This window comes from Theropithecus gelada, chromosome 19, assembly GCF_003255815.1.
Source record: "Theropithecus gelada isolate Dixy chromosome 19, Tgel_1.0, whole genome shotgun sequence".
Lineage (NCBI taxonomy): Eukaryota > Metazoa > Chordata > Mammalia > Primates > Cercopithecidae > Theropithecus > Theropithecus gelada.
Window position 1 is genome coordinate 16,650,727 of NC_037687.1, and position 26,619 is coordinate 16,677,345.

General features: G+C 50.4%; 1 protein-coding gene across 2 annotated transcripts; it reads right to left on the minus strand.

Moving 5' to 3' along the window:
- Positions 1–676: 676 nt before the first annotated feature.
- On the minus strand, positions 677–26,559 carry HAUS8 (HAUS augmin like complex subunit 8). Of its 2 annotated transcripts, none has more exons than XM_025367205.1 (11): positions 26,262–26,559; positions 24,129–24,190; positions 19,903–19,958; positions 13,512–13,593; positions 10,805–10,897; positions 10,360–10,454; positions 9,617–9,682; positions 9,352–9,510; positions 6,656–6,797; positions 3,769–3,910; positions 677–1,094 (listed from the first exon to the last, which is right to left on the minus strand). In XM_025367205.1, exons 1-11 carry the CDS (start codon positions 26,288–26,290, stop codon positions 848–850), a joined length of 1,173 nt encoding a protein of 390 aa, XP_025222990.1. In that variant the 5' UTR covers positions 26,291–26,559; the 3' UTR covers positions 677–847. The 2 variants fall into 2 exon arrangements, with proteins under 2 accessions (XP_025222990.1, XP_025222989.1); XM_025367204.1 differs by having other exon boundaries at positions 10,805–10,900; positions 26,262–26,481.
- Positions 26,560–26,619: the final 60 nt, after the last annotated feature.

Sequence of the window (26,619 nt, forward strand, 5' to 3'; positions counted from 1 at the left end):
CAGCGTTCAGTGGAGGTCCTGGAGGCCGGGCCTCAGCGTTTGGTGGGGGTCCTGGAGGCCGGGACCCAGGGTTCCCTGGTGGAAGTGCGGGAGGCCGGGCCCCAGCGTTCGGTGGAGGTCCTGGAGGCCGGGCCCCAGGGTTCCCTGATGGAGGTGTGGGAAGCCAGAACCTGCAGTCTCTTGAGGCTGCCAGCGAGATGGGGACCCAGCAACCTCCTGAAGCTGCCAGCAAGGCAGGGACCCAGCAGTTTCTCGAGGCTGTCTGGGACCATGACCCGATTATGAAGGCATGTCAGGCCCTGGAGCCAGAGCCAGTCGGGGTTGTTAAAGTGGAAGCTCCCTGCTTCAGCTGCAGAAGCTGGGGCCGGGGGAAGGATGATGTGGATTGTTTTTGTTTTACCCCTTCTGTTGAATGTTTACAAACGCAAACGAGTTCTAATAAAGAATTGCATTTCTCTAAATAAATAAATAAATAACTAAAACAAAGCATGTCCACTCGAGGGCCAATTCCTAACTTGCTGTCCCAAAAGCACCCTTGTGACTGAAGGACATGAAATAATCTTGACGGTGGGATACTGGGCATGTCGTGGAGGCCCTGAATTTCAGGACCAGTCATCCAGAAGAACTCGAGACAACACAGGCCTTCCAACTGGCCCCCTTCATAGAAAACGGAGGCTTCAACTGCAAAACAGGTTTACTGTTTAAGTATCAAACAAGATTATCACATAAAAATAGCTACAGTGCTACGGTAGTGTATAAAGTGCTCAAGTGTCCTGAATGTAACCACGAGTCACCACAAGTCCCTCCCTGAACGAGAGACAGAGGGCGGGACTTCGCCCTGGCTGCTTCAAGAAAAGTCTTCCTTCGGGCTGATGAACGTGGCCTGAGTGGGGGCTGATGAGGCACCCAGGTTGTCGTCCTCAGACAGGGGCGTGTTCTTGGGTGCTCCCCGAGATTCTCTGCAGGCACCATCTTGATTGAAATACCACTGGCTGGGGGGCGCCATGCCCTGGGTCTCTTCCCAGACTTCCTGGTTTGCCAAGGCTGCCTCTTTGCTCACCTCTGCGGAGAGTTCCAGAACTTGGCTGAAGCTCCTGTTGAGGACGGGAGAAAGAACGGCTTTCACCCTCTGAGGTGAAGCACACGCGTGTGGTGAACGAGGCGCTGCCATGCGGGGAGGCGGATTTTCACACAGCCCACATGCTCAGTGGGAAAGGAGCAGCAAACAAGATCTGTCTGAAAAGACGCAATCAGGGAAACCCCCCAAAGAACAGCACCAGGCACAAAAGCAGAGACTCATTCATCCAAGAAATGTTCACGGAGCTCCGTGCTGTGCTGCTGCTGTGGCGGGAGTCTCTGTCCCCACCCAAACTCCCATTAAAAAATTAATCCCCTGGCCGGGCGAGGTGGGATTAAAGTGCTGTAATCACAGAATTTTGGGAGGCTGAGGCAGGCAGATAGCTTGAGGCCAGGAGTTCGAGACCAGCCTGGGCAACATGGTAAAACCACGTCTGTACAAAAAAAAATTTAAAAAGCTGGGTGCAGTGGCTGACGTCTGTAATCCCGGCACTTTGGGAGTCTAAGGCGGGTGGATCACCTGAGGTCAGGAGTTCAAGACCAGCCTGGCCAACATGGTGAAACCATCTCTACTAAAAATATAAAAATTAGCCAGGCGTGGTGGAACGCACCTGTAATCCCAGCTATTGGGGAAGCTGAGGCAGGAGAATCGCTTGAACCCAGGAGACGGAGGTTGGAGTGGGCCGAAGATCGCGCCACTGGCACTCCAGCCTGGGCAACAGAGTGAGACTCTGTCTCAAAAAAAAATTAGCCAGGTGCAGTGGTGCACACCTGTAGTCCCAGCTACTTGGGAGGCTGGGGTGGGACAATCGCTTGAGCCTCAGAAACAGAGGTTGCAGTGAGCCGAGATCACGCCACTGCACTCCAGCTTAAGCAATGAAAATGAAACCCTATCTCAATAATAATAATAATCCCCAATGTGGCAGCAGCGAGAGGTGGGCCCTTTAAGAGGCGACTGGGTCAATCAGGGTTCTGCCGTTCATGGGTGAATGAGTCATCCCGGGAATGGGACTGTGGCTTTATAACCCTTTGATGTCTCCTGAATTGATCCATGGCCACCCACAGGAGAAAGAAATGCCACAGTGGCTGGCAGTTGTTTTGCATAAGTCCTTTTCCAATATTTGAAGCACTCGGAAAAAAATTTAGCATTGTAAAAAAGAGAAAAGATAGTCTTCTGGAAGAGGTGGAGAAAAGCGCGTGGTTAGAAATCTCCTGGGGGAGGTAAAAAAAAAAAAAAAGAGGGGGTCTTGATGGGTTTTGAGGGTCTGGACCCACAAGGATATGTGCTCTGTGAAAGCCACTGCACAGTTCTTTAAGATCTGGGCCATTTCTATCAATCAGAAGTTCAAAAAACATCCTCCTGGGACCTTACCCCGGAAGGCGTTGAAAACACCAACACGGCTGATGTGAGGGCGCCTGTGCTGCTGGGTTGAGGATGTGAATGACAGGTGACACCCTTTCTCCGCCAGCTGCTTGAGAACTTCCATGGATTTTTTTTTTTTTTTTTTTTTTCTGAGACAGGGTCTTACTCTATTGCTCAGGCTGTAGTGCAGTGGCATGACCACAGCTCATTACAGCCTTGACCTCCCCAGGCTCAGATGATTCTCCCACCCCAGGCTCAGATGATTCTTCCTGAGCAGCTGGGACCACAGGCATGCACCACTGTGCCTAATGTTTGTATTTTTTAAACAGAGTGGTCTGGCGTGGTGGCTCATGCCTGTAATCCCAGCACTTTGAGGGGCCGAGGTGGACAAATCACTTGAGGTCAGGAGTTCGAGACCAGCCTGACCTACATGGTGAAACCCTGTCTCTACTAAAAACACAAACTTAGCCAGGTGTGGTGGCGGGCACCTGTAATCCCAGTTACTTGGGAGGCTGAGGCAGGAGAAGTGCTTGAACCTGGGAGGTGGAGGTTGCAGTGAGCCAAAATCGTGACACTGCACTCCAGCCTGGGCAACTCTGCCTCAAAATAAATAAATAAATAAATAATAGAGACAAGGTCTCTCCATGTTGCCCAGGCTGGTCTTGAACTCTTGGCCTCAAGTGATCCTCCCGCCTTGGCCTCCCAAAGTGCTGGGATGATAGGCATGAGTCAGTGCGCCCGGCCCTTCCATGGATGTTTCCAAGTGGGCAATGAGCTCATTTGCTCTTCTCTTCCCGCTGCTCTGCTTGAGTCTTACACTCTGTGAATCTAGGACCCATCTTACAGCATATTTGATCCTCACTTCACCTAGAATCCCCATTCACTCAAAAACGACTGAGAAGTGGGCTAGAAAAGGGAAATTAGCCAGGCATGGTGGGACACACCTGCAGTGCCAGCTACTGAAGAGGCTGGGGCGGGAGGATCACTTGAGCCCAAGAGTCTGAGGCTGCAGCGAGCTGAGATCTGCCACTGCACTCCAGCCTGGGCTACAGAGTGAGAACCTGTCTTTTAAAAAAAAAAAAAAAAAAAAAAACGGCAAGGGAAGGCAAGGCAGGTGCTCTTGGAGATTTTGTTATCCACAATATGGATGACATTGACACCTGCTGGCCATTCTCATATTGTGCAACGTCTGGGAAAAGAGCAGCTCGCTCGGGGGCTGAACCTCCTCTGAACTCCAAGAGGAACTCGGCACCACCCCAACAGGGCAGCCACCAACAGCCCTGAGCAAACAGGGTGCCACCTCTTTCTTAAAGCATTTTCTGAGGTACCTTCGGAGCTCGAGGTCCTTTTTCTCCGTCACGTCCTTGAGTTCGCTCAGTAAGTCCAGCACCTGCACATTTTCTTCCGAATCGCCAACGTCAAGTGCGGCCAGGAGGTGCTGAGTGGTCACCAGTTCACGCTGCAGGGCATCTGGAGGGGAAGAGGCATGGTGGGCGATGGATGGCAAGGTGCCCCACGCAAGACACGCAGGAGTGGAGTGGCCGACAGGCTTCTCTCCCGATGCTCGGCTATCGTGCTGGAACTGTGGAGAGCGCACAGGGAAGAAGCGGAAGCCAAGGAAGACATTCGTGCCTTCTCCGTCCCGTGCTCTGAGATTGTGGGACAGGCACGTCCACCACCCAGGAGGACATTGGAATAGAACTGAAATGTCACTCTGGGATCCTCAACAGAAACCAATGCAAATGTGAAAAAGGCTGTGCCATGCCAGGGAGAATGCCTGAGGCCTCCCAGCCAGACCACGAGCAACTGAAAAACAGTCCTTGTTCCCTGCGCCACTGAGCAGAGGGATGCCTGCAACTGCGGGACCTGTGTCACCTGCACTAGGACAACACGCCCCCTTCCCCGACACACGTCACATCAAGGCCAGTGGTACATGAGAGTCACATTTTGGGAGCCTTTTAAGCGCCGTATCAGCCAGCCTCTTCTCCCTCCAGCTATGGACCGAATTATGCCCTCCCCAATACGTACATTTCACTCCAACTCTCCACTCCCAGTGAGTGACCTTAACCGGTAACAGGATCTTTGTGGATGGGGTGGAGTTAAGATGGGTGGGCCTAATCCAGTGACTGGTGTCCTCATCAGATGCGGGAAATTTCTTTTTTTGTTGTTTTTGAGAGAGTCGGCTCTGTTGCCCAGGCTGGAGTACAGTGGCGCAATCTCGGCTCACTGCAACCTCCACCTCCCGGGTTCAAGTGATTCTCCTGCCTCAGCCTCCCGAGTCGCTGGGATTACAGGCACCTGCCACCACAACTGGATAATTTTTTTGGATTTTTAGTAGAGACGGGCTTTCACCATCTTGGCCAGGATGGTCCTGAACTCCTGACCTCGTGATCCCCTGCCTCAGCCTCCCAAAGTGCTAGGATAACAGGCGTGCGCCACCATGCTGAGCCTGATGCAGGAAATTTCAATAACAAGACAGCCAGGGAGGAGGCCACGTGAAGACGGGCAGAGAATGAAGGGACGCAGCCAGAGCCAAGGAACACCAAGGGATGACAGCAGCCACCAGCAGGTGGGGGAGACACAGGATGGGCTCACCCGACAGCCCCTGGAGGGAGCCAATCTCATCAATGCCTTGATTTCAGACTTCTGGCTGAAATCAAGACTCCCAGAACTGGGAGGGAATATCTCTGTTGTTTCAAACCACCCATTCTGTAGTCACTTGGTATGGCAGCCCCAGAAAACTCAACACAGTCCCTAGGCCAGTTCCCAGCAACTACCTAAGAGACTGAGCGTTTTCTGAGAGTTACAGATGTGGAGGTGACTGCAGTTATAAAATCAGAAACCTGGCCGGGCGGGGGGCTTACGCCTATTCAGGAACCCAGTGCTTTGGGAGGCCAAGGTGGGAGATCACTTGAGTCCAGCAGTTCTAGATCAGCCTGGGCAACATAGCCAGACCTCATCTCTACAAAAAGATAAACAATCATTAGCCAGGTGCGCCAGGCACAGCGACTCATGCCTGTAATCCCAGCACTTTGGGAGGCCATGGCAGGCGGATCACCTGAGGTCAGGAGTTTAAGATCAGCCTGACCAACATGGAGAAACCTCGTCTCTACCAAAAATAGAAAATTAGCCAAGCATGGTGGCACGTGCCTGTAATCCCAGCTACTCAGGAGGCTGAGGCAGGAGAATCGCTTGAATCCGGGAGGCGGAGGTTGCAGAGAGCCAGGATTGCGCCATTGCACTCCAGCCTGAGCAACAAGAGCAAAACTCCGTTTCAAAAAGAAAAATTAGCCAGGTGCAGTGGTGGATGCCTGAAGCACTAGGGAGGCTACTACTCAGGAAGCTGAGGTGGGAGGATCTGAGCAGAGCCTGAGAGGTTCGAGGCTGCAGTGAGCTATGATTGCACTACCGCACTCCAGCCTGGGCGACTACGCAAGAAGATTCCACCTCCAAAAAAAAAAAAGAACAATGGCAGGCCATGGAGACTCAAGCCTATAATCCTAGCACTTTGGGAGGCCAAGGTGGGAGGACTGCTTGAACTCGAGTTCAAGTCCGGCCTTGGCAACATAGTGAAATCCCGTCTCTACAGAAAAAAAAAAAAAAAAAATTAGCCAGGTTTGGTGGTGCACACGTGTACTCCTAGCTACTTAGAAGACTGAGGTGGCAGATCACTTAAACCCAGGAAGCAGAGGTTGCGGTGAGCTGAGATTGTGCCACTGCACTCCAGCCTGGGCGACAGAGCGAGACGCTGTCTTTGGGAAGATACCTGTTCTGAAGAGAATTTAAGATGCAGCGTGGCAGTTTTTTCACACTTGCCAAAGTTTTCAAGTTAGAGATTAGGTGGGAATCCTATGCCTGAAAGGGACCTCACTGCTCTGCTGAGGGAAAGTCGGGGTGCGGCTGGTGGTCTTGTCACCTCGCGACCACGAAGGCACATTTGTTGGGCACAGGACTCAGGAGACTACAGGTCGTCCCTGCAAAATGCCTTTCGGCAGGACAGATCACGGTGAACCCACTGCCCAAGGTTCAAATCCCAGTGTGGTTACTTACTCAGGGCGAGACCCTGGAGGAAGCACAGCCTGACCAGCCCTCCCCATCCTCTGCCTTAGATGGGGAAGAGGACACTTGTGGCGATGACGTCGGGCCCACGGGAAGCACCCACACACACTCCTCGCCCCACCTGCTGCACACGCACTGGGATGTCCCGTTTCCTACCTAAAAGCTGCTGCCCGTCTCCCTCCAGGTAGATGGACCTCACAGGCAGCTCGTGCCTGGTGGTGTCCAGGGCCGTGGCGAACGTCCTGTATTGCTCCTTGAAGCGTGTGGCCACTGCCTCGAAGGGGCTGAGCATGTCGATCTGTAAGCAGAAGGGATAACGCGGGGAGACCCTGGAGTCCCCTCTCTGGAAGCTTAACGGATTGTGCAGGGTTAAGATACAGCACTGTTCTTCACGACCCTCGAGGGGCTCAGAGCTCAGGAAGTTTCCAAGGGTGTGGTGAGCTCTCCCCAAGACAGCCAAGTGGATGGTACGGTGGCCCAGGCCCCTTACTGAGAATGCACGTCTGCTTTCCAGTGGTTCTAGGCTTAGGCCCTAAGCTGGGCCCACCTGCTTTAGAGCACTGCGCCTAAACGTCTGCCTTCCACAAGGCCACTTCCGGCACGGCCCACTCCCATCCCAAACATGCTGTCTGGGTCTTCATGGGGGTTTGAAGTGATATACAGTTGACCCTTGAGCAACATGGGAGTTTGGGGCATCAACTCCTGTGCAGTCAAAAATCCGTATATAACTTTTGACTTCCCCTGAATTTACTGATAGCAACTGTTGACTGAAACCTTACTGATTAACAAACATCCAATAAACATGTAAATAGATTAGCATCTATACACACACACCACACACACACACACACACACACACACACACATATTTTGAGACGTAGTCTTGCTCTATCTCCCAGGCTGGAGTACAGTGGCACAATCTCGGCTCACTGCAACCTCCGCCTCCCGGGTTCCAGCGATTCTTGTGCCTCAGTCTCCCAAGTAGCTGGGTTACAGGCACGCATCACCATGCCCAGATAATTTTTTGTATTTTTAGTAGAGACACGGTTTCACCATGTTGGCCAGGCTGGTCTTGAACTCCTGACCTCAAGTAATCCACCCGCCTCAGCCTCCCAAAGTGCTGGAATTACAGGCGTGAGCCACTGCACAAATATTTTTTTTACAGACAGATCTTACTGTGTTGCCCAGGCTGGAGTGCTGTGGAGTGATCACAGCTCACTGCAGCCTCCACCTCCCAGGGTCAAGCAAACCTCTTGCCTCAGTTTCCCAAGTAACTGGGACTATAGGCATATGCCACCACACTTGGCTAATTTTTAATTTTTATAGAGATTGGCCAGATGCGGTGGCTCACACCTATAATCCCAGCACTTTCAGAGGCTGAGGAGGGCGGATCACTTGAGGTCAGGAGTTCGAGACCAGCCTGGCCAACATGGCAAAACCCTGTCTGTACTAAAAATACAAAATTTAGCTGGGCGTGGTGGTGCATGCCTGTAGTCCCAGCTACTCAGGAAGCTCAGGTATGAGAGTCACTTGAACCTGGGAGGCGGAGGTTACAGTAAGCTGAGATCACACCACTGCACTACAGCCTGGGTGACAGAGCAAGACTCCCTCTCAAAAAAAAAAAAAATTTTTTTTTGCAGAGATTGGATGTCACTATGTTGCCCATGCTGGGACAAGTATGTATGCATTCATGACGTGCCTAACTTTTTCTTAATTTTTTTAGTATTTCTAGGCTATGAGGTTCAGCTGAGTTTCTTCAAATTGTCACAAATCTCTAAAACTTTTTCCAATATATTTATTGAAAAAAATCTGCATGTAAGGAGAACCTCACACTCAAATTCATGTTTGTTGTTTGAGGGTCAACTGGGTTTGTCTCTTTTTCTTCCATTTTAAACTCCCTAAGGTCAGAGATCCTGTACTCAGTCCAGGGACCCTGTACTCAGTCCAGAGTCTAGCTGCAGAGGTGCTCACACGAAAATTTTGGATGTTAGGGGTTGAGCTGTATCTCCCCAAATTCATACCAGACGTTCCAACCTCTAGTACCTTGGAATGTGCCCTTATTTGAAAACAGGGACTTGATTAAGGTCATTAAGTTACCATGAGGTGATCGGGGGTTTTTTTGGGGGGTGCTAATCCAACGCAACTGGTGTCTTGTGGGGAAAGGGGGACACAGACAGACACAGGGGGAAGGACATGTGAACAGACAGAGAAGACAACCATTCACAGGCCAAAGACAGGGCCAGGAGAGATTCTCCCTCGCAGCCCTCAGACACAGCCAACCACCAACACCTCAATCTCAGTCTTCCAGCTTCCGGAACCATAAGACAATGAATTCCCGTTGTTTTGCCCACCCAGGTTGTGGGACTCTGTTCCGGCAACCACAGGAAACTCACCCAGTGGGTGAGGGGGCCCGCCCCTGCCTACCAGCCCTTTCTGGGTTCCAGGGGTTCGTTCCTGTCCTTCTCCCACATGGACACCGCTGACCACACAGTACTAGGAGTGGTGTGCCACCCACCAGCACCCTGACCCTCCAGGGGAGTCCCAGAGGACGTCGTCCTATTGCTGCCCATGATCACTGGGCGCTCAGGAAGTCTCTGCACAAGGGCGTAGAAGGTGCGCGCCTCCCTTACTGGTTCACACTTCACTTTGTATTTTCACACTTCACATCCTCTAAAAGTGTCATCACAGACCAACACCAGGACCACAGCAAGTGTGGCTGGCATTAAAAGCCTAACACAGAGTGAGAAGCCAGTGAGCAATGACACCCTAGTACGAATGCTACCCGAAACAGTGGAGATGGGACAGATTCACAGGGAACACTCACTGCTCACAGAGTGTCACTTACAACTGACCTGGGCATCCAGGACATCTGCCAGCTCCCGCTTCCTCTGAGAGAGGAGAAGCCTGCGCTTCAGCTCATGGGCCTTTTTCTGTAGCTTCTCCTTCTCCTTACACATTATTAATAAATTCTTTTCTGCCCTTCTTTCAAACTCAGCAAGATTGTTCTCCATCTGTTAAATGTGAAAGAAAAGCTCAGGCGGGTGGGGCCTCCCTCCCCATGGCGAATGGAGGCCACCCTTCCATCCATGGCGTACGTGAACGAGGAACTGTTTTCACCTTTACGGAGAGTAGCGTCAGCAGTAGTGTCTGAGACTCCATCATTTCCATCGCTTCAGATAAATCCTTCAGAAAAGAAAAAGACCCTCTCAATTCCTGATGAAGTGGTATAAATCCAGCTCTTTTCCCAGCAGGGGCAGAACTCTGGCTTGTGTGGATTTTCTGCATTCAGTTTGATATTTGGTAGTTCTCTACTATGCTGGGTCTATTGCTTCTATTTTCTTTGGTTTTCTCCGGTGCTCTGAGATGAGAGAGGGAGGTCCACAACCTTCCTTCCCCTGGCCTGTGGCAGGTGAAGAGACAGCAGCAGCTGGGTAGTCAAGGACAAGCTGAGAATACCCACCAATTTGGTGGTGCACCAGGACCAGAATGCAGTCTCCCCACCTGCTGGTCCCCCACCCACCAATCTAGTCCTCACCCCAGTGAGACCACAGCCTAGCCGTCCTCCCACCAAGGGACAGGGCCTGGCACTGTGCCTTTCCTAGCACAGTGTGAGCACAGAGAAGTCCCCTGTCTCATTTTTTACATGGTTCCACACTGGTATCCACTACTGAATGTGTACTCGGGGAAATGTACACTCTACAAACGATCTAAGAACATTTGTGGTCTTGATTTTTGTCCTAAAGGGCATGGGTGTCTTATCTGTTCTTGGATCTGTGGGCACTCGGCAGCTGGTTCAGAGTGGAATCTAAATCAGATCTATACAGCCCGTCTGTGGCTGCCCTCTTGTTTCAAACACTTACTGGGCTCTTTTTCCGAGGGGCAGAAAACGATGTCGACTCGGGTTTCTTTGCTATTGTTTTTGCTAACTGTGGCGTCTTTCTGATGATACTTTTGTCTAAGATAAAGCACAGCATTTTTAATGGTGAGTAGCGTATCTAGACGGTCCCTGGTTGCCATTTTTTTAAATGATGGCTTTATCGGGATGTAACCCCATCATAAATTGAGGAGTATATGGACTTATAACAGTCCAGCTTAAAGTTGTTCAACTTTGCAAGGGGCAAAAGGCAAGTTTAATATCCTTTACCAAGGTATTAAGTATATTTTTGATGTACAATGTTTTCAACTTACAATGGGTTTGTTGGATGTAACCCCAACATAGGCCAAGGGGCAACTGTACTTTGGAAGCCCACTGAGACCTACTGCAACCCCCAGCGAGTGACAGAAGGGGCGAAACAAATGATTTACCATTAATGGCAGAGAGATCCAGGTCAGGTGGAGCCGTGCCATGCCCTTCCAGCAACGTGGACTGCAGGTCACCCTTTCCGACCCCACTGCTATCTGCTGTTAAGAAAAGAATCCCCAAAAGTCAGCACAGTCAAGAGACACTCTCCATTGAAGCCAGGAAACGAGGCCGTGTTTTTGAACAATACCACTTGCTTCTAAAAACCCAATTTCGTCCAAGGTGGAAAGGCTAAAAAAACAAAACAAAACAAAACAAAAAAACCTGTGGAAATTCCCAGCCATCACCTTGACTCTATTTTTAAAGTACCACTAGAAGAGAGAGACATTCTGCATAACCAAAGAGACGCAAATAAGCCTTTCTGCTAGTTTCCAGGATGCTAAGGGTGGGATACGATGCCATACTCCCATTCTACCCTCTACTCTCTTCCCATCTTTTTTGTTTTGAGATGGAGTTTCACTCTTGTCACCCAGGCTGGAGTGCGATGGCGTGATCTCAGCTCACTGCAACCTCCGCCTCCCGGGTTCAAGCGATTCTCCTGCCTCAGCCTCCCAAGTAGCTGGGATTACAGGCACCCGCCACCACGCTCGGCTAATTTTTGTATTTTTAGTAGAGACGGGGTTTCACCATGTTGGCCAGGCTGGTCTCAAACTCCTGACCTCAGGTGATCCACCCACCTCAGCCTCCCAAGGTGTTGGGATTACAGGCATGAGCCACCACACTCAGCCAAGTAATCTTTCCATCTTTTTTCTGCAGCTTCTGGACTGTTCGTCTTCCCTGGGAGGTCCCTTCGTCTTTTAACTTATATTCTAAACTGTAAAATTAAGCCTTATGCTGTCTAAGATGGGCACTGGCATACAGCATGCTACCATTATACAAGAGCCCGGGAGTGCTGCAAACGCCAACAGATGGCATGTACGATACATTGTTGTGTTAGGAACTAAGCATGAGACTATTCAATGAACAACTATGCAGCTGAGGAAACGAATGACCTGGAAATGAAAAAAGGAAGGTCACCGCAACTGTAGGATACAACAAAACCACCATTTGTGTTGAAATTCTTAATTTGGAAAGATCAGCAAAACTCTATTGAGAGCACATGCCCTCAGGGCACAGACTGGGAGCCTGGGGTGAGGAGGTGGAAATTTTTTTTTTTTTTTTTTGAGACAGGGTCTTGCTCTGTCACCCAGGCTGGAGTACAGTGGCACAATCTAGGTTTACTGAAACCTCTGCCTCCCAGGCTCAAGCAATCCTCCCACTTCAGCCTCCTGAGTAACTGAGAATACAGGCGAGTGCCACGACGCCCACATAATTTATTTTTTTGTATTTTTAGTAGAGATAGGGTTTCACCATGTTGCCCAGGTTGGTCTTGAACTCCTGAGCTCAAGGGATCTACCCACCTCATCCTCCTAAAGTGCTGGCTGGGATTATAGGCGTGAGCCACCACACCCAGCTAGAGGTGGTAACTTTTTATTGCTATTGCTTTTGCCCTGGAATATTTTATCACCAGCACGTATAGCATTTGAACTAAGAAAATTAATTTTCTACAAAGCCATACAATGGAACTCAAACAAGCAGTCCTTTGAAATCATTATAGTGAGGTTTAAATTAAGGTTTCTTAGCCATGGCATTGCGAGCACATGGGGCTGGATCCTTCCTTGCTGTGGTGGGGGTGTCCTGTGCATTGCAGGACACTGAGTGGCCTCCCTGGCCTCCACCCACCAGATGCTAGTAAAACCCCTTCCCCCAGGTATGACAACCAAACACATCTCCAGACACTGCCAGAGTCCCCTGGGGGTCAGAATCACCCTTGAGTGAGAACTGGTTTTAAGGTGTGGCAGGCCCAGTCTCTGGTCCCCCGACCACACCAGCATTCCCAGCTTCATGCATGGCCTTCGACCCAGTTAGATGGGGGAAGACTAGCAGGCTGGCTCTAGTGTGGCTGCTTCTCAACCACGCCTGGGAAGGGCGTAGTGCGAATTCTCACAAACATCTACACCAGGAGTGGCAAACTGTAGCCCACAGGCCAAATCCAGCCTGCTTCCTTCGCTTGTAAATAGTTTTATTGGCACACAGCTATACTTGTTCCTCTGTGTCTGGACTGGGGCTGTTTTTAATGTTACAAACAGCAGAGTTGAGTCTTTTTGTTGTTGTTGAGACAGAGTCTCGCTTGGCTGCCCAGGCTGGAATGCAAGGGCGCAATCTCGGCTCACTGCAACCTCCACCTCCCAGGTTCAAGTGATTCGCCTGCCTCAGTCCCGCACCCTCACCCCAAGCAGCTGGGATTACAGGCGTGTGCCACCATGCCCAGTTAATGTTTGTATTTTTAGTAGAAATGGGGTTTCACTACGTTGGTCAGGTTGGTCTCGAACTCCCGACCTCAGGATGAGTCCTCACAGCCTCTCTAAGAGTCTTGCTCCCAGAGCACCAGAAGGAAAACAGTCACATAGACAAGCAACTGATGTCACAAAGCAGTACCATGATGGCAGTGTGGCTTTTCTCTGGGGCCACACAGGGAAGAAGTGATCTCCCCCTTTCTCCACATCCCCGCTCACCTCCCCACATCCCCCCAGTCTGTCCTTAAGCGCCAACCCGTTGCTCACTGCTTCTGACCTTTGCCAGAAAGGAAAGAGGGAACTTTAACTTAGCACCCATGGAGACAAAATGTACTGCCGCGCTCATCACTGCCCGAGGACCAGGGCTGCTTCGCACCTTTGCTTTTCTGGAGCAGGCTGGATTTCCTTCCACCTTCAGACATCTTCCCTCGGGTCTGTGACCCATCTCCTGCAGGAGCCTGTTATGGGAACACATGACACTCAGAGGACAAGACATCCTCCCTTCACAACAAGGGGCCCTGATGTGGTCTGCACTGTGTTTTGTAACTGCTCTTACTTTGAGGCAGGGGAGACATTTAAAGAGGTTTGAAATTTTACCTCATATATACAGGACAAACAACTTCTGTCAAAATGTAGACGCTCACTTGCAGAGAACACAGGAAACTACCAAAATGTTTGCTGGTGATTCTTGACATGGCAGATTACAGATGACTGACTTTTTTCTAGACACATTTCAGTATTTGCTAGTTTGCTAGAGAGAACATATAACTTTGGTCATCAGGAAACATCAGAAAGTTTTTACACATATATTGTCAAAAAATTTTTTTTAAGTAACACAAGGAACACTGCCCTTCTAATAACCAAAAGCAAAACAAAAACCTTATAAAAAGCAAGGGGCAGGTGCAGTGGCCACGGCCAGGGTCCCAGCTACTCAGGAGGCTGAGTTGGGAGGATCGCTCAGGCCCAGGGGTTTGAGGCTGCAGTGAGCCATGATCGCACCACTGCACCCCAGCCTGGGAGACAGAGCGAGACCAGAGCAAGGACACGACGATGCAGACACCATTCTCATTCAGTATCACAGTGGAGGTCCTCAGATAAGAAGTAAAAGGCAAACAGGTTGGAAAGGAAAAGTAAAACTCTGTTTTTACAGATGTAATTTTTCATGTAGAAAATCCCCAAACATCTTCAAAACTGCTACTAAAATTAGTAAGTAAGTTTCACAAGAGTTTTCTTTCAATTTTGTGTGTCAACTTGACTGGATATGAGGTGCCCCAGACTGAACATTTTTGGGTGTGTCTGTGTTTACTAATGAGATCAGCATTTGAATTGGTGGATGCAATAAACTGCCCTCCCCAGTGTGTATGGGCACCATGCAATCCCTTGAGGGCCTGAATACAACACAACAGTGGAAGGAGGAGAAATTCATGCCTTTTGCTTCCTGCTTGCCTGGTTGAGCTGAGACATCTTACCCCATCTCCTCCTGCCCTCAAACTGGGACTTACACCTTTGGCTCCCCTGGTCTCAGGCCTTCAGACTCACACTGAACTAAACCACCAACCTTCCTGGCTCTCCAGCTTGCAGAAAGCAGATCCTGGGATTTCTCAGCCTCCATAATCACATGAGCCAATCCCGCGTAAAAAAAAAAAAAGCCAATCCCCCTTTTATATACTCATATCCTTTTATAAGCATCTCTGATTGGTTCTGTTTCTCTGGAGAACTCTAATACAGCAAGGGTGTAGGACGCAGGGTCACTATGTAAAAGTTCACATCTCTAGCAATGAAGTAGCAATGAACAAGTTTGGAGATTGAAATTAAAAGAGAGTACCATATACAATGGCACTAAACACCAAATGCTTAGTTATAAACCCAATTATAATCTGGAAGCTACAAAACAAAGTTGAAAGAAATCCAGGAAGATCTGAATATAAATGGAGAAGCATACCATGTTCATGGATTGAAAGACTCCATGTTATTAAGAAGGCATTCTCCCTGATTTATGGATTCAATATAATCAAAATCCAGCAGATATTTTTCTAGAAAATGACAATTCTAAAATCTCTACGGAAAGCCAAAGGAACCAGAAGAGACTAAACAGTCTTGGAAAAAGCATAGTGGGAGGTCTCACATTACCTGATCTCACGACTTAGTGCAATGCTACACTAACCTCAGTAGTGTGAAACTAGCATAAGGATGCATACATAGAACAACAGAAAAGAACAGAGCCCAGACATGATGCCCACATATATATGGTCAACTGGTATTTGACACAGATGATGAGAGACTACAATGGGAAAAAGGAAAATCATTTCAATAAATGGGATAGAAACAACTGAACACCCACACATGAAAAAATGAACTTTGATTTAAACATCACACCATACACAAAAACTAACTCACAGACTTAAAAGTAAAACCTAAACTACAAAACTCCTACAAGAAAACAGGAGAAAATCTGTGATCTTGGATTAGGTGGAGATATCTTGGATAAGACTCCAAAAGCACAATCCACAAATGGGGAAAGTGATCAACTGGGCTTCATCGAAATCGACAACTTCTGCCTCTTAAATTAAAACACTTAACAGCATGAAAAGACAAGCCAGACTAGAAGAAATATTTGCAAAGCACCACAAAGAGCTGGTATCCAGAATATAGAAAGCACCCTCAAAATTCAATAATAAGAAAACAACCCAACTTAAAACCGGACAAAAGATCTCAACAGACACATCAGCAAAGATACAGGAATGGCAAATAAGCACATGAAAAGATGCTCAATATCATCAGCTATTATGAAAACACAAATGAAAGCCACAATGAAGTATCACTTCACGCCCACAAGACTGGCTAGAATGTGAAAGTAACAACTTGTACTCTTCATCTATGTGCCTAGTGGGAACATAAAGATGGTGCAGCCACTGTGGATAACAGGTAGTTTCTTGTTACCATTATATAGAGATAGATGTTTTCATGTACAATTCATGGCTTGTAACTCCTATAAGCCCTTGTTACAGTAAGCAGGACCTCTCTGACCTCCCACACTCCTTTCATCTGCCAGAGAGGGTCCTGCCTCATACCCCAGAGGAAAAAATGCAACAGAGGCCAAGACGAATCTGAACAGATAGGCCTTGCTGCGTTTAGCGCATATCCTTTTTGACCAATCATATTTCCACAGGGCTGTCCATGCTTCAATCATGCCTAAGTCATGAAGACTCCATAAAAACCCAAAAGGAGCTGGGCATGGTGGCACGTGCCTGTAATCCCAGCACTTTGGGAGGCCGAGGTGGGTGGATCACGAGGTCAGGAGTTCAAGACCAGCCTGACCAACATGGAGAAACCTCGTCTCTACTAAAAATACAAAATTAGCTGGGCATGGTGGTGTGCGCCTGTAATCCCAGCTACTTGGGAGGCTGAGGCAAAATGGCTTGAACCCGGGAGGCGGAGGTTGCAGTAAGCCAAGATCGCACCACTGCATTCCAGCCTGGGCAACAGAGTGAGACTCCATCTCAAAAAACAAAAAACAAAAAAAACACACAAAAGGACAGAGCTTGGAGAGATTTCAGATCAGATAGCTGAACACGTGGAGATTCCTAAAGGGTAGTATGACTGAACAGGCCATGGAAGCTCTGTGCGCCTTCCCCCATATCTCACCCTACGCATCTCTTATCTATTTAAAAAAAAAAAAAAAAAAAAAGAGACAGGATGTCACTGTCACTCAAGATGGAGTGCAGTGGCTCACTGCAGACTTAACCTCCTGGGCTCAAACAATCTTCCTGCCTCAGCCTCCCGACTAGCTGGGACTACAAGCACGCACCACTACACCTAGCTATTTTTATTTTTTTGTAGAGATAGAGTCTTGCTATGTTGCCCAGGCTGGCCTCAAACTCTTAGGCTCAAGCAATCTTCCCACCTTGACCTCCCAAAGTGCTGGGATTCCAAGCCTAAGTCACCATGCCCAGCCACTTACTTGGCTATTGAAAAAAAAAAATTTTTCAGAGACAGGGTCTCGCCCATGCTAGTCTGGAACTCCTGGCCTCAAATAATCCTCCCATTTCGACCTCTCAAATTGCTGGGATTTCAGGCATGAGCCACCACACTCGGCTCCATCTGTATCTTTTGTAATATCCTTTATAATAAACTGGTAAACCTAAGAGTTTCCTTGAGTTCTGTGAGTCACTCCTGCAAATTAACTGAACCCAAAAAGGCGGGTCATGGGAATCCCAACTTGAACTTGGTCAGAAGTTCTAGTGGCAGAAGAGGGGCAGTCTTGGGGACTGAGCCCTCACCCTATAGGTTCTGATGCTATTTCCAGGTAGAGTATGTCAGAATTGAATTGGAAGACACCCAGCTGGTGGCTGCTGCTTGCTGGTGGGGAACCCTCCCTCACATCGGTCACAGAAGTCCTGTGTTGACTGCTGTTGAGTGGGAGAGCAGGAAACACAGTCTGAGTTTTTCTATGAGCCAGCAATCCTCCTCTTGGGAGAAATAAAAACACGTCTACACAAAAAACCACACAAGAATGTTTACGGAGGCTTTATTCATAATCACCAAGACAGGAAATCAAGGGACTGCCTGTCAATCAATGAACAGATGAACACACTGTGGTACATCCACTTGATGGAATACTATTCGGCCATAAGAAGGAACCAGGCCGGGCATGGCGGCTCATGCCTGGAACCCCAGCATTTTGGGAGGCTGAGGCAGGTGGATCACTTGAGGCCAGGAGTTCGAGACCAGCCTGGCCAACATGCCAAAACCCTGTCTCTACTAAAAATACAAAAATTAGCCAGGTGGGGTGGCACACACCTGTAATATCAGCTACTCCCGAGGCTGAGGCAGGAGAATGGCTTGAATCTAGAAGGCAGAGGTTGCAGTGAGACGAGATCGCACCACGGCACTCCAGCCTGGGTGACAGAGCGAGACTCCATCTCAAAAAACAAACAAACAAAAACAAAAAAAAAAAGAAGGAAGAACCTACCTGCAATACATGCAACAACAGAGGAACTTGAAAGGCACTCTGCTAAGTGTCAGGAGTCAGAGGCAAGGGCTGCAAACTGTGATGCCACAGATATGACCTTCTAAAAAAGGCAAAACTGCAGATTCAGAAAGCCAGTCTGTGGTTGCCTGGGGGTGGGAGAGGGGCTGGTCCTATCAGAGCACAAGGGAATTTAGGGATGACTCATTCTGTAGCTTGATTACAGAGGCGGTTCCATGACCGTCTATGTCTGTCAAAAGGGGCAGGACCCTATGCTGAAAAAAGAGACGCTGACTCCATGTAAACGATATCCTGATTTTAAAAATGGAAGGAAAAAACAGAAAAGATCTAAAGGGCTAAAATGTTACAGCACGCAGACACACGGGGGTGCTGTAACCAAGTCTTGGCGACAACATGAAAATTTGGAGCGCGAAGACTCTTTGTTGAAAATTGCTCTGAGAATAATATGTTTGTGCAAAGGTATCCTCTTTTCTCAAGCCGAATCTTAAGTCACAGGGTCAAGAACCCACCAGCCAACCAGAGTGGAAGACAGGCAGTGGGAATTTGACTTAATTTTATCATAAACCAAGATTTGGAAAGCAGAGGGAAGAATCCAACCTTGACTTCACTGAAAGAAAATATCCAATTGTATAATCTACTGATTGTTCACACCAACTCTCACACAAAGCATGTTCTCACGTGGTTAAATATCTTTCATGTCATTAGTTTCAATGGTTTCATAGTATTTCATGGTGTGCCTACACGATAGTTCACTAAACTCTTCCTCCAATTCGGAGTGATCAAAGCATGTCATTTTTCCCATAGTTTTTCTCTAAAAACCTGTAGCTGTTTTTTTTTTTTTTTTTTTTTTACTCTCTTTTTTAACACAGGGGACAGGGTCTCGCTCTGTCGCCAAGGCTGGAGTGCCGTGGTGTACTCTCAACTCAATGCAACCTCCGCCTCCCAGGTTCAAGTGATTGTCCTGCCTCAGCCTCCTGAGTAGCTGGGATTACAGGCGCACACCACTGCGCCTGGCTCATTTTTGTAGTTTCAGTTGAGACGGGGTTTCACCATGTTGGCCAGGCTGGTCTCGAACTCCTAGCCTCAAGTGATCCGCCCGCCTCAGCCTCCCAAAGTAGCTTGTTTTTTTAAATACCAGCAAGACACCAAGAAGTGTGTGCTGGGCACTCGATAAGACAGCTTCAGAATCCAGAAAGCAAATTAACTGGGTTGAAAGGCAAGAATAGCCTGGGCGCAAGGGCTCACGCTTGTCATTCCAACACTTTGGGAGGCCAAGACGGGAGGATTACTTGAGCTCAGGAGCTCAAGACAAGCCTGGGCAACATAGGGAGACCCCGTCTCTACAAAAACGTTTAAAAATTAGCTGGTGTGGTAGCACATGCCTTTGGTCCCAGCTACTGAGAAGGCTCAGGTGAGAAGATGGCTTGAGCCTGGGAGGTTGAGGCTGCAGTGAGCCGTGATCACACCACTGCACTCCAGCCTGGATGACAGAGAGAGAGACCTTGTCTCCAAAACAAAAAAAAAGGTAAGAACAATATTATGTTTCAATGGAGATCAGAGCTTCGTAAAAGAGATGCTTATAGCCATAAGCCGCCAATGACAGAGACTCACAATTGGCAGCATGAAGGGCTGATGGTCTCAAAAGCACCTGGGTGAAGACCCCAAAATGCTTCCTTCAGGACCAGGTTGTGACTGCCTCCCATGACTAGTTTCAGAATCCCAGTTACTCAGAACCACGCTCAGATCTGCTGCAAACGGAAGGTGGGTGCGGCCTTACCTTTTGGGTTGTCTTCTTTTCATACTGCAGATAACGGGACTCAATCACTCTTCCACCTGTAGAGACACACTGTTGGTGCACAACAAAACTACAAAGGACCGAAGACCCCACACACCCAGACCCCACGCCCCAGAGACCCACATGCCAGGGGCCCTCCCTACTCAGTGACCAGAACAGAGGTCATCACTCCTCCTGCTTGCCTCTGATCACATCCTTCAGCAGCCTCGAGCATGCATGGGACGCCTACTGTATGCAAGTCCCAAGCCATCTGTGGAGTCGCAGAGTTCCTGAGGAGCTAAGATCAAGGAACACCCCCCAAGGTCAAAGCTGCAAGTGCACTCAGACAAGGGGGAGGGAAAGAAGAAAGAGCTTTCACTGACTGCCTCCAGGTGGCTTACTCCTTCCTCCCAGCTTATGTGACCCCAGCGGCCCCTTCCCCCGCCTGCGTGTGTCTAGGACTCACTCCTGCTACTATCTTTTACTCCCCCGCGCCTTACTCAGTTTGGGACCCCCTGTCCTGAGACATGCCCAACACCCAGGCCCTCTTCAGACAGAGCCAAATCCCTGGTGACAGCCCGACCCCACGTCTCCTGCCAGGGCTACTCCTGGGAGCATGACTGTGGATAAACAAATGCCACCTGTCACCTCAGCTTCTGGGGGCAGGAGTCTGGACTGGATCCGGTTGGTTCCGTTCTGTCCCCCAGCCCTCTCCCGGACCCCCCCCCACCAAACCTGTTCCTTCCACCTCCTACGCCTGGCCCAACCCTCGGTCTCAGCCGGTGACCTGTTTCCTCCTTCATTGGAAAGACAGAAGTGGCCCCAGGAGACCCTCCAGCCACTACAACCAGTCACCTCCAGTCCTGAGGGTTGCATCCCCCTGGCCCTGTGAATGGACCTCTGTGCTCCCAGGTAAAGCGCCCCCATTCTGGGCGCTAAAGCCCAGCCCTCACTTCCACAAGGAAACGCCCTGCAACTCCCACCTCCCTGCCTCAGTCCCCACAGCTCCTCTCTCCACCAGATGCTGGCGGTCATTCTTCCTCCTACCTGCACTCTTAGCCTCCCCCTATTTCTCCCATCCCCTCAACAGCAAATACCCCAGAGTTCTTTACTCACCAGCTCCTCTTCCTCTCCTTTCTTCTTCTCTTGAATCCCACCCCACCCAAGTCCAGCTTGCAGACACACCACTGCACCAGAACACCTTTGGACAAGACCACTGTGACCTCCCTTGCTCCTGAGCCCAGTGGTCCATTCTCAGTCCTGGTCATCTGAGCCACCAGGCACAACCATTGCTCGCCCTCTCCTTCCTGAAACCTTCCATCAGCCTCCAGCTGCCCTTCAGGGCTGAGACAGGCTGGCGTGCTGGGTCCATGGGCTCAGGAAGCTTGAGTGCCTCCGGGAACCTTCTGAGCCCTGTGTCACCAGCAACTTGCCTCTACCCTTATCACTTTGTCACCTCTCACGTGCTCTATTCGGCCGCTCTGCTGCGTGGACCTCCTTGCTGTGTATCCCCCTGCAGGCACCTCCCTCCCTCAAGGCTCTGCTCAGTTCAGACCACAGCACCCCTGACCCTGCCTGCCATTTCGTCACAGCATCTGCTAGCGCACCCACAGCCTCCTTATGGTTCTCATGCAATGCCCACCTCCTCCCTAGAGCCCCAGGGGCCTGGGATTTTTGTCTCCTTTGCGTGCTGCTATGTTCCACCACCTGGCACGGGGTAGGCACTCAAGAGTATGTCAAATGAATGATTCTAGGCCAGGCGCAGTGGCTCACGCCTGTAATCCCAGCACTTTGGGAGGCCGAGGCAGGCGGATCACCTGAGGTCAGGAGTTCGAGACCAGCCTGGCCAACATGGAGAAACCCCGTCTCTACTAAAACTACAAACATTAGACAGGCGTGGTGGCACATGCCTGTAATCCCAGCTATTTGGGAGGCTGAGGCAGGAGAATTGCTGGAACCCGAGAGGCGGAGGCTGCAGTGAGCCGAGATTGTGCCGCTGCACTCCAGCCTGGTGACAGAGTGAGACTCTGTCTTGTAAAAAACAAAAAAGAATAGTTCGGCATCGTATCAGTGCCATAGAGCTCAGAGGTTTGCCTTTGTACTGAAGAAACCCGGGGAGAGCGACATCCTCAATGTCACACAGCTTGAGAGTTCAGTCAAGTGAGATTGTGACTTCAACCACATCTCTGCGCCAGCTGATTCTTCTGTTGGGGACTGGGGCTGCAGCTGCTACCTTGAGAGGAAAGGAGGTGCCCTCAAGAGTTAACAAGGATCCTGCAGTCAGCCAAAGGGCCGGGCTGTCAATCTGGGCAGCCTCAGGGCAGGAATGCGCCATGCCTGCAGAGCCAGTGTGGGTGCAGGTGGGTGCCCGGCAGATATGGACAATTGGGAGACCATTCTCATGATACAGGTCTCTAAGGGCTGAGGCCAGGACCAGGTGGGGTCCCAGGGACAGAACCAAGCCACATAAAGAGTCTCCCCCTGGATGATGATCAAACAGCTGAGAGAAAGGATATCCCCAGTTCCCAGCAGAGAGACCATCCAGCCCGGGTCTTTCTAGTAGTATCAGCAAACAGTTTTACTCAACAAGAAGGATCTCAGGCTTGGGCTGCCTTGGACGGTAGGGAAAGAAAAAGCACTTTCAAGTTTCCAGAAAACTAGGATACAACTTTTTAAACAGGCTGGCCAGGCACAGTGGGTCACGCCTGTAATCCCAGCACTTTGGGAGGCTGAGGTGGACGGATCACTTGAGGTCAGAAGTTCGATACCAGCCTGGCCAACATGGTGAAACCCTGTCTCTACTAAAAACACAAAAATGAGCCAGGGTGGTGGCGCGCACCTGTAATCCCAGCTATTCGGGAGGCTGAGGCAGAGAATCACTTGAACCTGGGAGGCAGGAGCTGCAGTGAGCCAAGATTGCATCACTGCACTCTAGCCTGGGTGACAGAGCGAGACTCCATCTCAAAAAAATAAATAGACAAATAAACAAACAGGCTGAATTTTCCACAAAAGCAATGTTATAAAGAAGGATACAATTCTTGTCCAAGAATGAGGTAGCTCATACATATGCCAGGTGTCATATGTGAGATTAACATGCGATGTTTAGAACTTGGGAATAAGTGGTCGGGAAATAAAAAGACAACTCACCCAGCGATGCTGAAACACACAAACCTTGCCTCACTTGGAAATAAAACCCTGCTCTAAGCTCACTGAATCGGGCCCTGCAACACTGCACACACTGAGAAAATACCTCGTTGTATCATTGTCTTGACCTCCAACGATGCACTCTAGAATCTACCATGCAAGCCGAGCATTTCCTTTTTTTTTTGAGATAGACTTTCGCTCATCACCCAGGCTGGAGTGCAGTGGCGTGGTCGTGGCTCACAGCAACCTCCACTTCCCGGGCTCAAGCCATTCTCCAGCCTCAGCCTCCTGAGTAGCTGGGATTACAGGCACCTACCACCATGCCCAGCTAATTTTTGTATTTTTAGTAGAGATGGGATTTCACCATGTTGGTCAGGCTGCCCTCGAACTCTCGACCTCATGATCCACCCGCCTCGGCCTCCCAAAGTGCTGGGATACAGGCGTGAGCCACCATGTCCAGCCACATTTCCTTTTTTTTTTTTTTGTTTTGAGACAGAGTCTCACTCCATCGCCCAGGCTGGAGTGCAGCAGTGTGATCCTGGCTTGTAGGGGAGGCTGTTAACGGTGACCCCAGACCAATAGGTGGACATCAGACGTACAGGCACCCCTCATGAGACTGACACGCTTACGCAGTGGGAATTTAGAGTTTGATTTTAGGCCGGGGGCAGTGGTTAATGCCTGTAATCCCAACACTTTGGGAGGCGGAGGCAGGAGGATCACTTGAGGTTAGGAGTTCGAGACCAGCCTGGGCAACAGAGCGAGACCCTGTCTCAAAAAAGAGACAAGAGTTTGATTTTAGATAACGATCTCCATGGTCTCCACACCCACGCTTCCAGGGGACATGTCCTGGACACAGCCCATGACCCCCATGGCCGCAAGGGAAGCCACTGCTCAAAATGACCACCACGGTTCCTGACACAGCCCTCGCCGCAGGGCTGGGACGGCCAAATCCACAATCTCCAGAGGTGTGACTACAAGGAAGTAAAGCCATAGGTCGCCTTTTCTGGCCTGTTTTTTCCTTCCTCCAAAAGCACGTAATGAAAGAAGAAAACCATGTTCCTTAAAGAGATCCTGACACTGCTCACCTTGAACTCTTTTCTCCTTCTTCTTGGCGCTGCTAGGATTGGTGGGGCCGGTTGCAGGCTTCCTGCAAGAGAAGAGAGAGAGAGGTCTTGTTCATCTCACTGCCCAAGAAGCACAGGGAAGCCGGCGAGGTGCCTCTGCTAGTTGAAGCTCAGATAGCCCAGTCCAAGGGCTGCCTGAGGACAATTTCAGCGAGGCTGAGCCACCTCAACAGGAAGAAGGACAAAAGGAGTAGCCAGCCCTGGTCACCTGGGCAAGAAGGCATAGGTGAACATCTGAACTGAGAAGAGAGGAGGGTAATGAGAGCTCCGTGGAAGAGATCGCAGGAGATCTCAAATTATCCCTGGGTTCATTCATTCACCAGACATTGATGCACCGACTGTATACCAGTAGAGACACAGTGGTGAACAAAACACAGAGCTCCTTCAAAGAAAGGGAAGATCAACATCTTGACAGACAGGTACTAGGAGTGGTCCTGGCAGTTACCTCACTTTGGGAGGCTGAGGCGGGTGGATCACAAGGTCAGGAGATCCAGACTATCCTGGCTAACACGGTGAAACCCCATCTCTACTAAAAATACAAAAATGAGCCGGGGTGGTGGCATGCACCTGTAGTCCCAGCTACTCGGGAGGCTGACACAGGAGAAAGGCGTGAACCGGGGAGGCAGAGGTTGCAGTAAGCCAAGATCACGCCATTGCACTCCAGCCAGGGCAACAGAGTGAGACTCCATCTCAGTAAATAAATAAATACAAATACAAATAAAAATAGAATGAAGCCTGACATAATAGGAAAGAAGGAACCCTGAGATAGGAATCGCTGACTCATTAGCCGTGGGGGTGCAGGAGAGGGAAGAGTCTGGGATGACTAGGGGTTTCAGGGTTTCAGCCTGATCTAGTGGGAAGAGAAGGGATCCAGGAACAGACACCAGCAACACAGGAGGGGCAAGTAGTGGGGGGGGCAAGTGAAGGGGCAGGACCACGCCCAGGGCACTGTAACTCCTGCTCCCATCACCAAGGGCGGCTCCACTGGTCCCTGCGGCCACCTCCTCTGAAGCGGGCTCCCAGGACCCCAAAGTGAGACCCCAGGCAATGCTGGGGACACTTCCAGGCCACCGTGGGGAGAGGCAACTTAGTAAATGTTCGCCAGGTGCCAGGAGTTGTGGTCGCCCACAGGCTCCTCCTAACCCGACAGCTTCCTAACGGTTCACACCTGCTTTTACCTCCTTTTTCCTCGCTGCAAAACAAAGACACACAGGTCTTACATAGGTCACCCTCGGGGCAGTCTCAGAGCCAGAAAGAGACAAGAGCACAGATTCCCTCTGGGGACTGAGCTAGGGCTGTGGCCTCAAACCGAATGGGCTCCTGGGTGAACCTGCTGCGACCTGAGGGGGGTCCCTACAACCTGTGCGAGCCTCAGGTACACCTGTACCTGGGAAGTGCTACTGTCAATCTATCGGTTACGGCCAAGGGGCGGTGGAGTGATTCCTCTTGCTGTCCAATTTCACTTCAGTTTGCACCTGGCACGATCAACACTGGTAGAATTAACAAAACTAGAAAAATACAGCCTCAGGATCACTCATGCCTAGCTCTCGGTCACTATTCAACTTCTTTCTTGCTCATGGGGTGTTACCCTAGGCAAGTCACTTCCCCTCGCTGGGTCTCCATCATCTCCCCAGTAAACTGGGAGCACAGAATAAATCTCATGGGAGGATTAAAGGGGATACTTTGGTCGCCCACCACTTGTTCACCGCATAACGGTTAATTCCAAGAGCGACATCACAGTAAAGACCCAGGCGCCGATCTAAGCGCGTTTCAGCCTCACACGACGCCTACGAGGTTCAGCTGCGTCATCGGCCCCATTTCGTAGCGGAGGAAGCGAAGCACCGGGCGGTCAGGCTGCTTGCCCGAGGTCGCCCCGCGTCCCAGCCGAGGACGCGGAACTCGGGGCCGGTCGGGTGTCCGCGCTCCGGAGCATGCGCAGAGACAGCACGCCATCGGGGTGTTCAGGGGCCCGCGCAGTTTCTGGCGGGGTCGAACCCGAACTCACCCCGGGGGTCCCCACTCCCCAACTCCGCTGCCCATCCTCTCCAGCCCTCTGGCGTCTACAAATCCAGACCTGCGGGCGCCTCAACTCACCCAGCGCCGCGCCCCGAGGAATCCGCCATTTTCCCGCCTTCCACCTCAAGGCCCGACCCGCCGGCTTTTCAAAGCCGGACCCGCCCACTTGCTTGAGGGTCGGACCATTTGTGGAGCCTTAGGAGGGGTGGCTGCCAGGCGTAGGGCAGCGCCGGCTAAATGCGGAGAGCGCAGCCCCCGACGCGTGCACTGCCTGTCTTCCCCTCGCGCTTGGTCTCGCCCACCATCGGCCGTAGGGGGTTGTGGTGGTGGGTGGGGCCTGAGCTGTCGGAAAGTAGGGGCGGGGCTTTTCGTGATGTCCCGCCCCCTAGGCGCGCTGGCGTCACGCCCCCGTCCCCGCCCCTCCGGAACCCGGAAG

Excerpts from the sequence above, each read along its gene's own strand:
- HAUS8 (XM_025367204.1), bottom strand. The coding sequence starts at position 26,290 with ATGGCGGATTCCTCGGGGCGCGGCGCTGG. Across the intron at positions 13,594-19,902 it reads AAAAGAAGACAACCCAAAAG|GCTCCTGCAGGAGATGGGTC; the intron begins GTAAGGCCGCAC and ends TTCCCATAACAG. Across the intron at positions 10,901-13,511 it reads CCTGCTCCAGAAAAGCAAAG|CAGATAGCAGTGGGGTCGGA; the intron begins GTGCGAAGCAGC and ends TTTTCTTAACAG.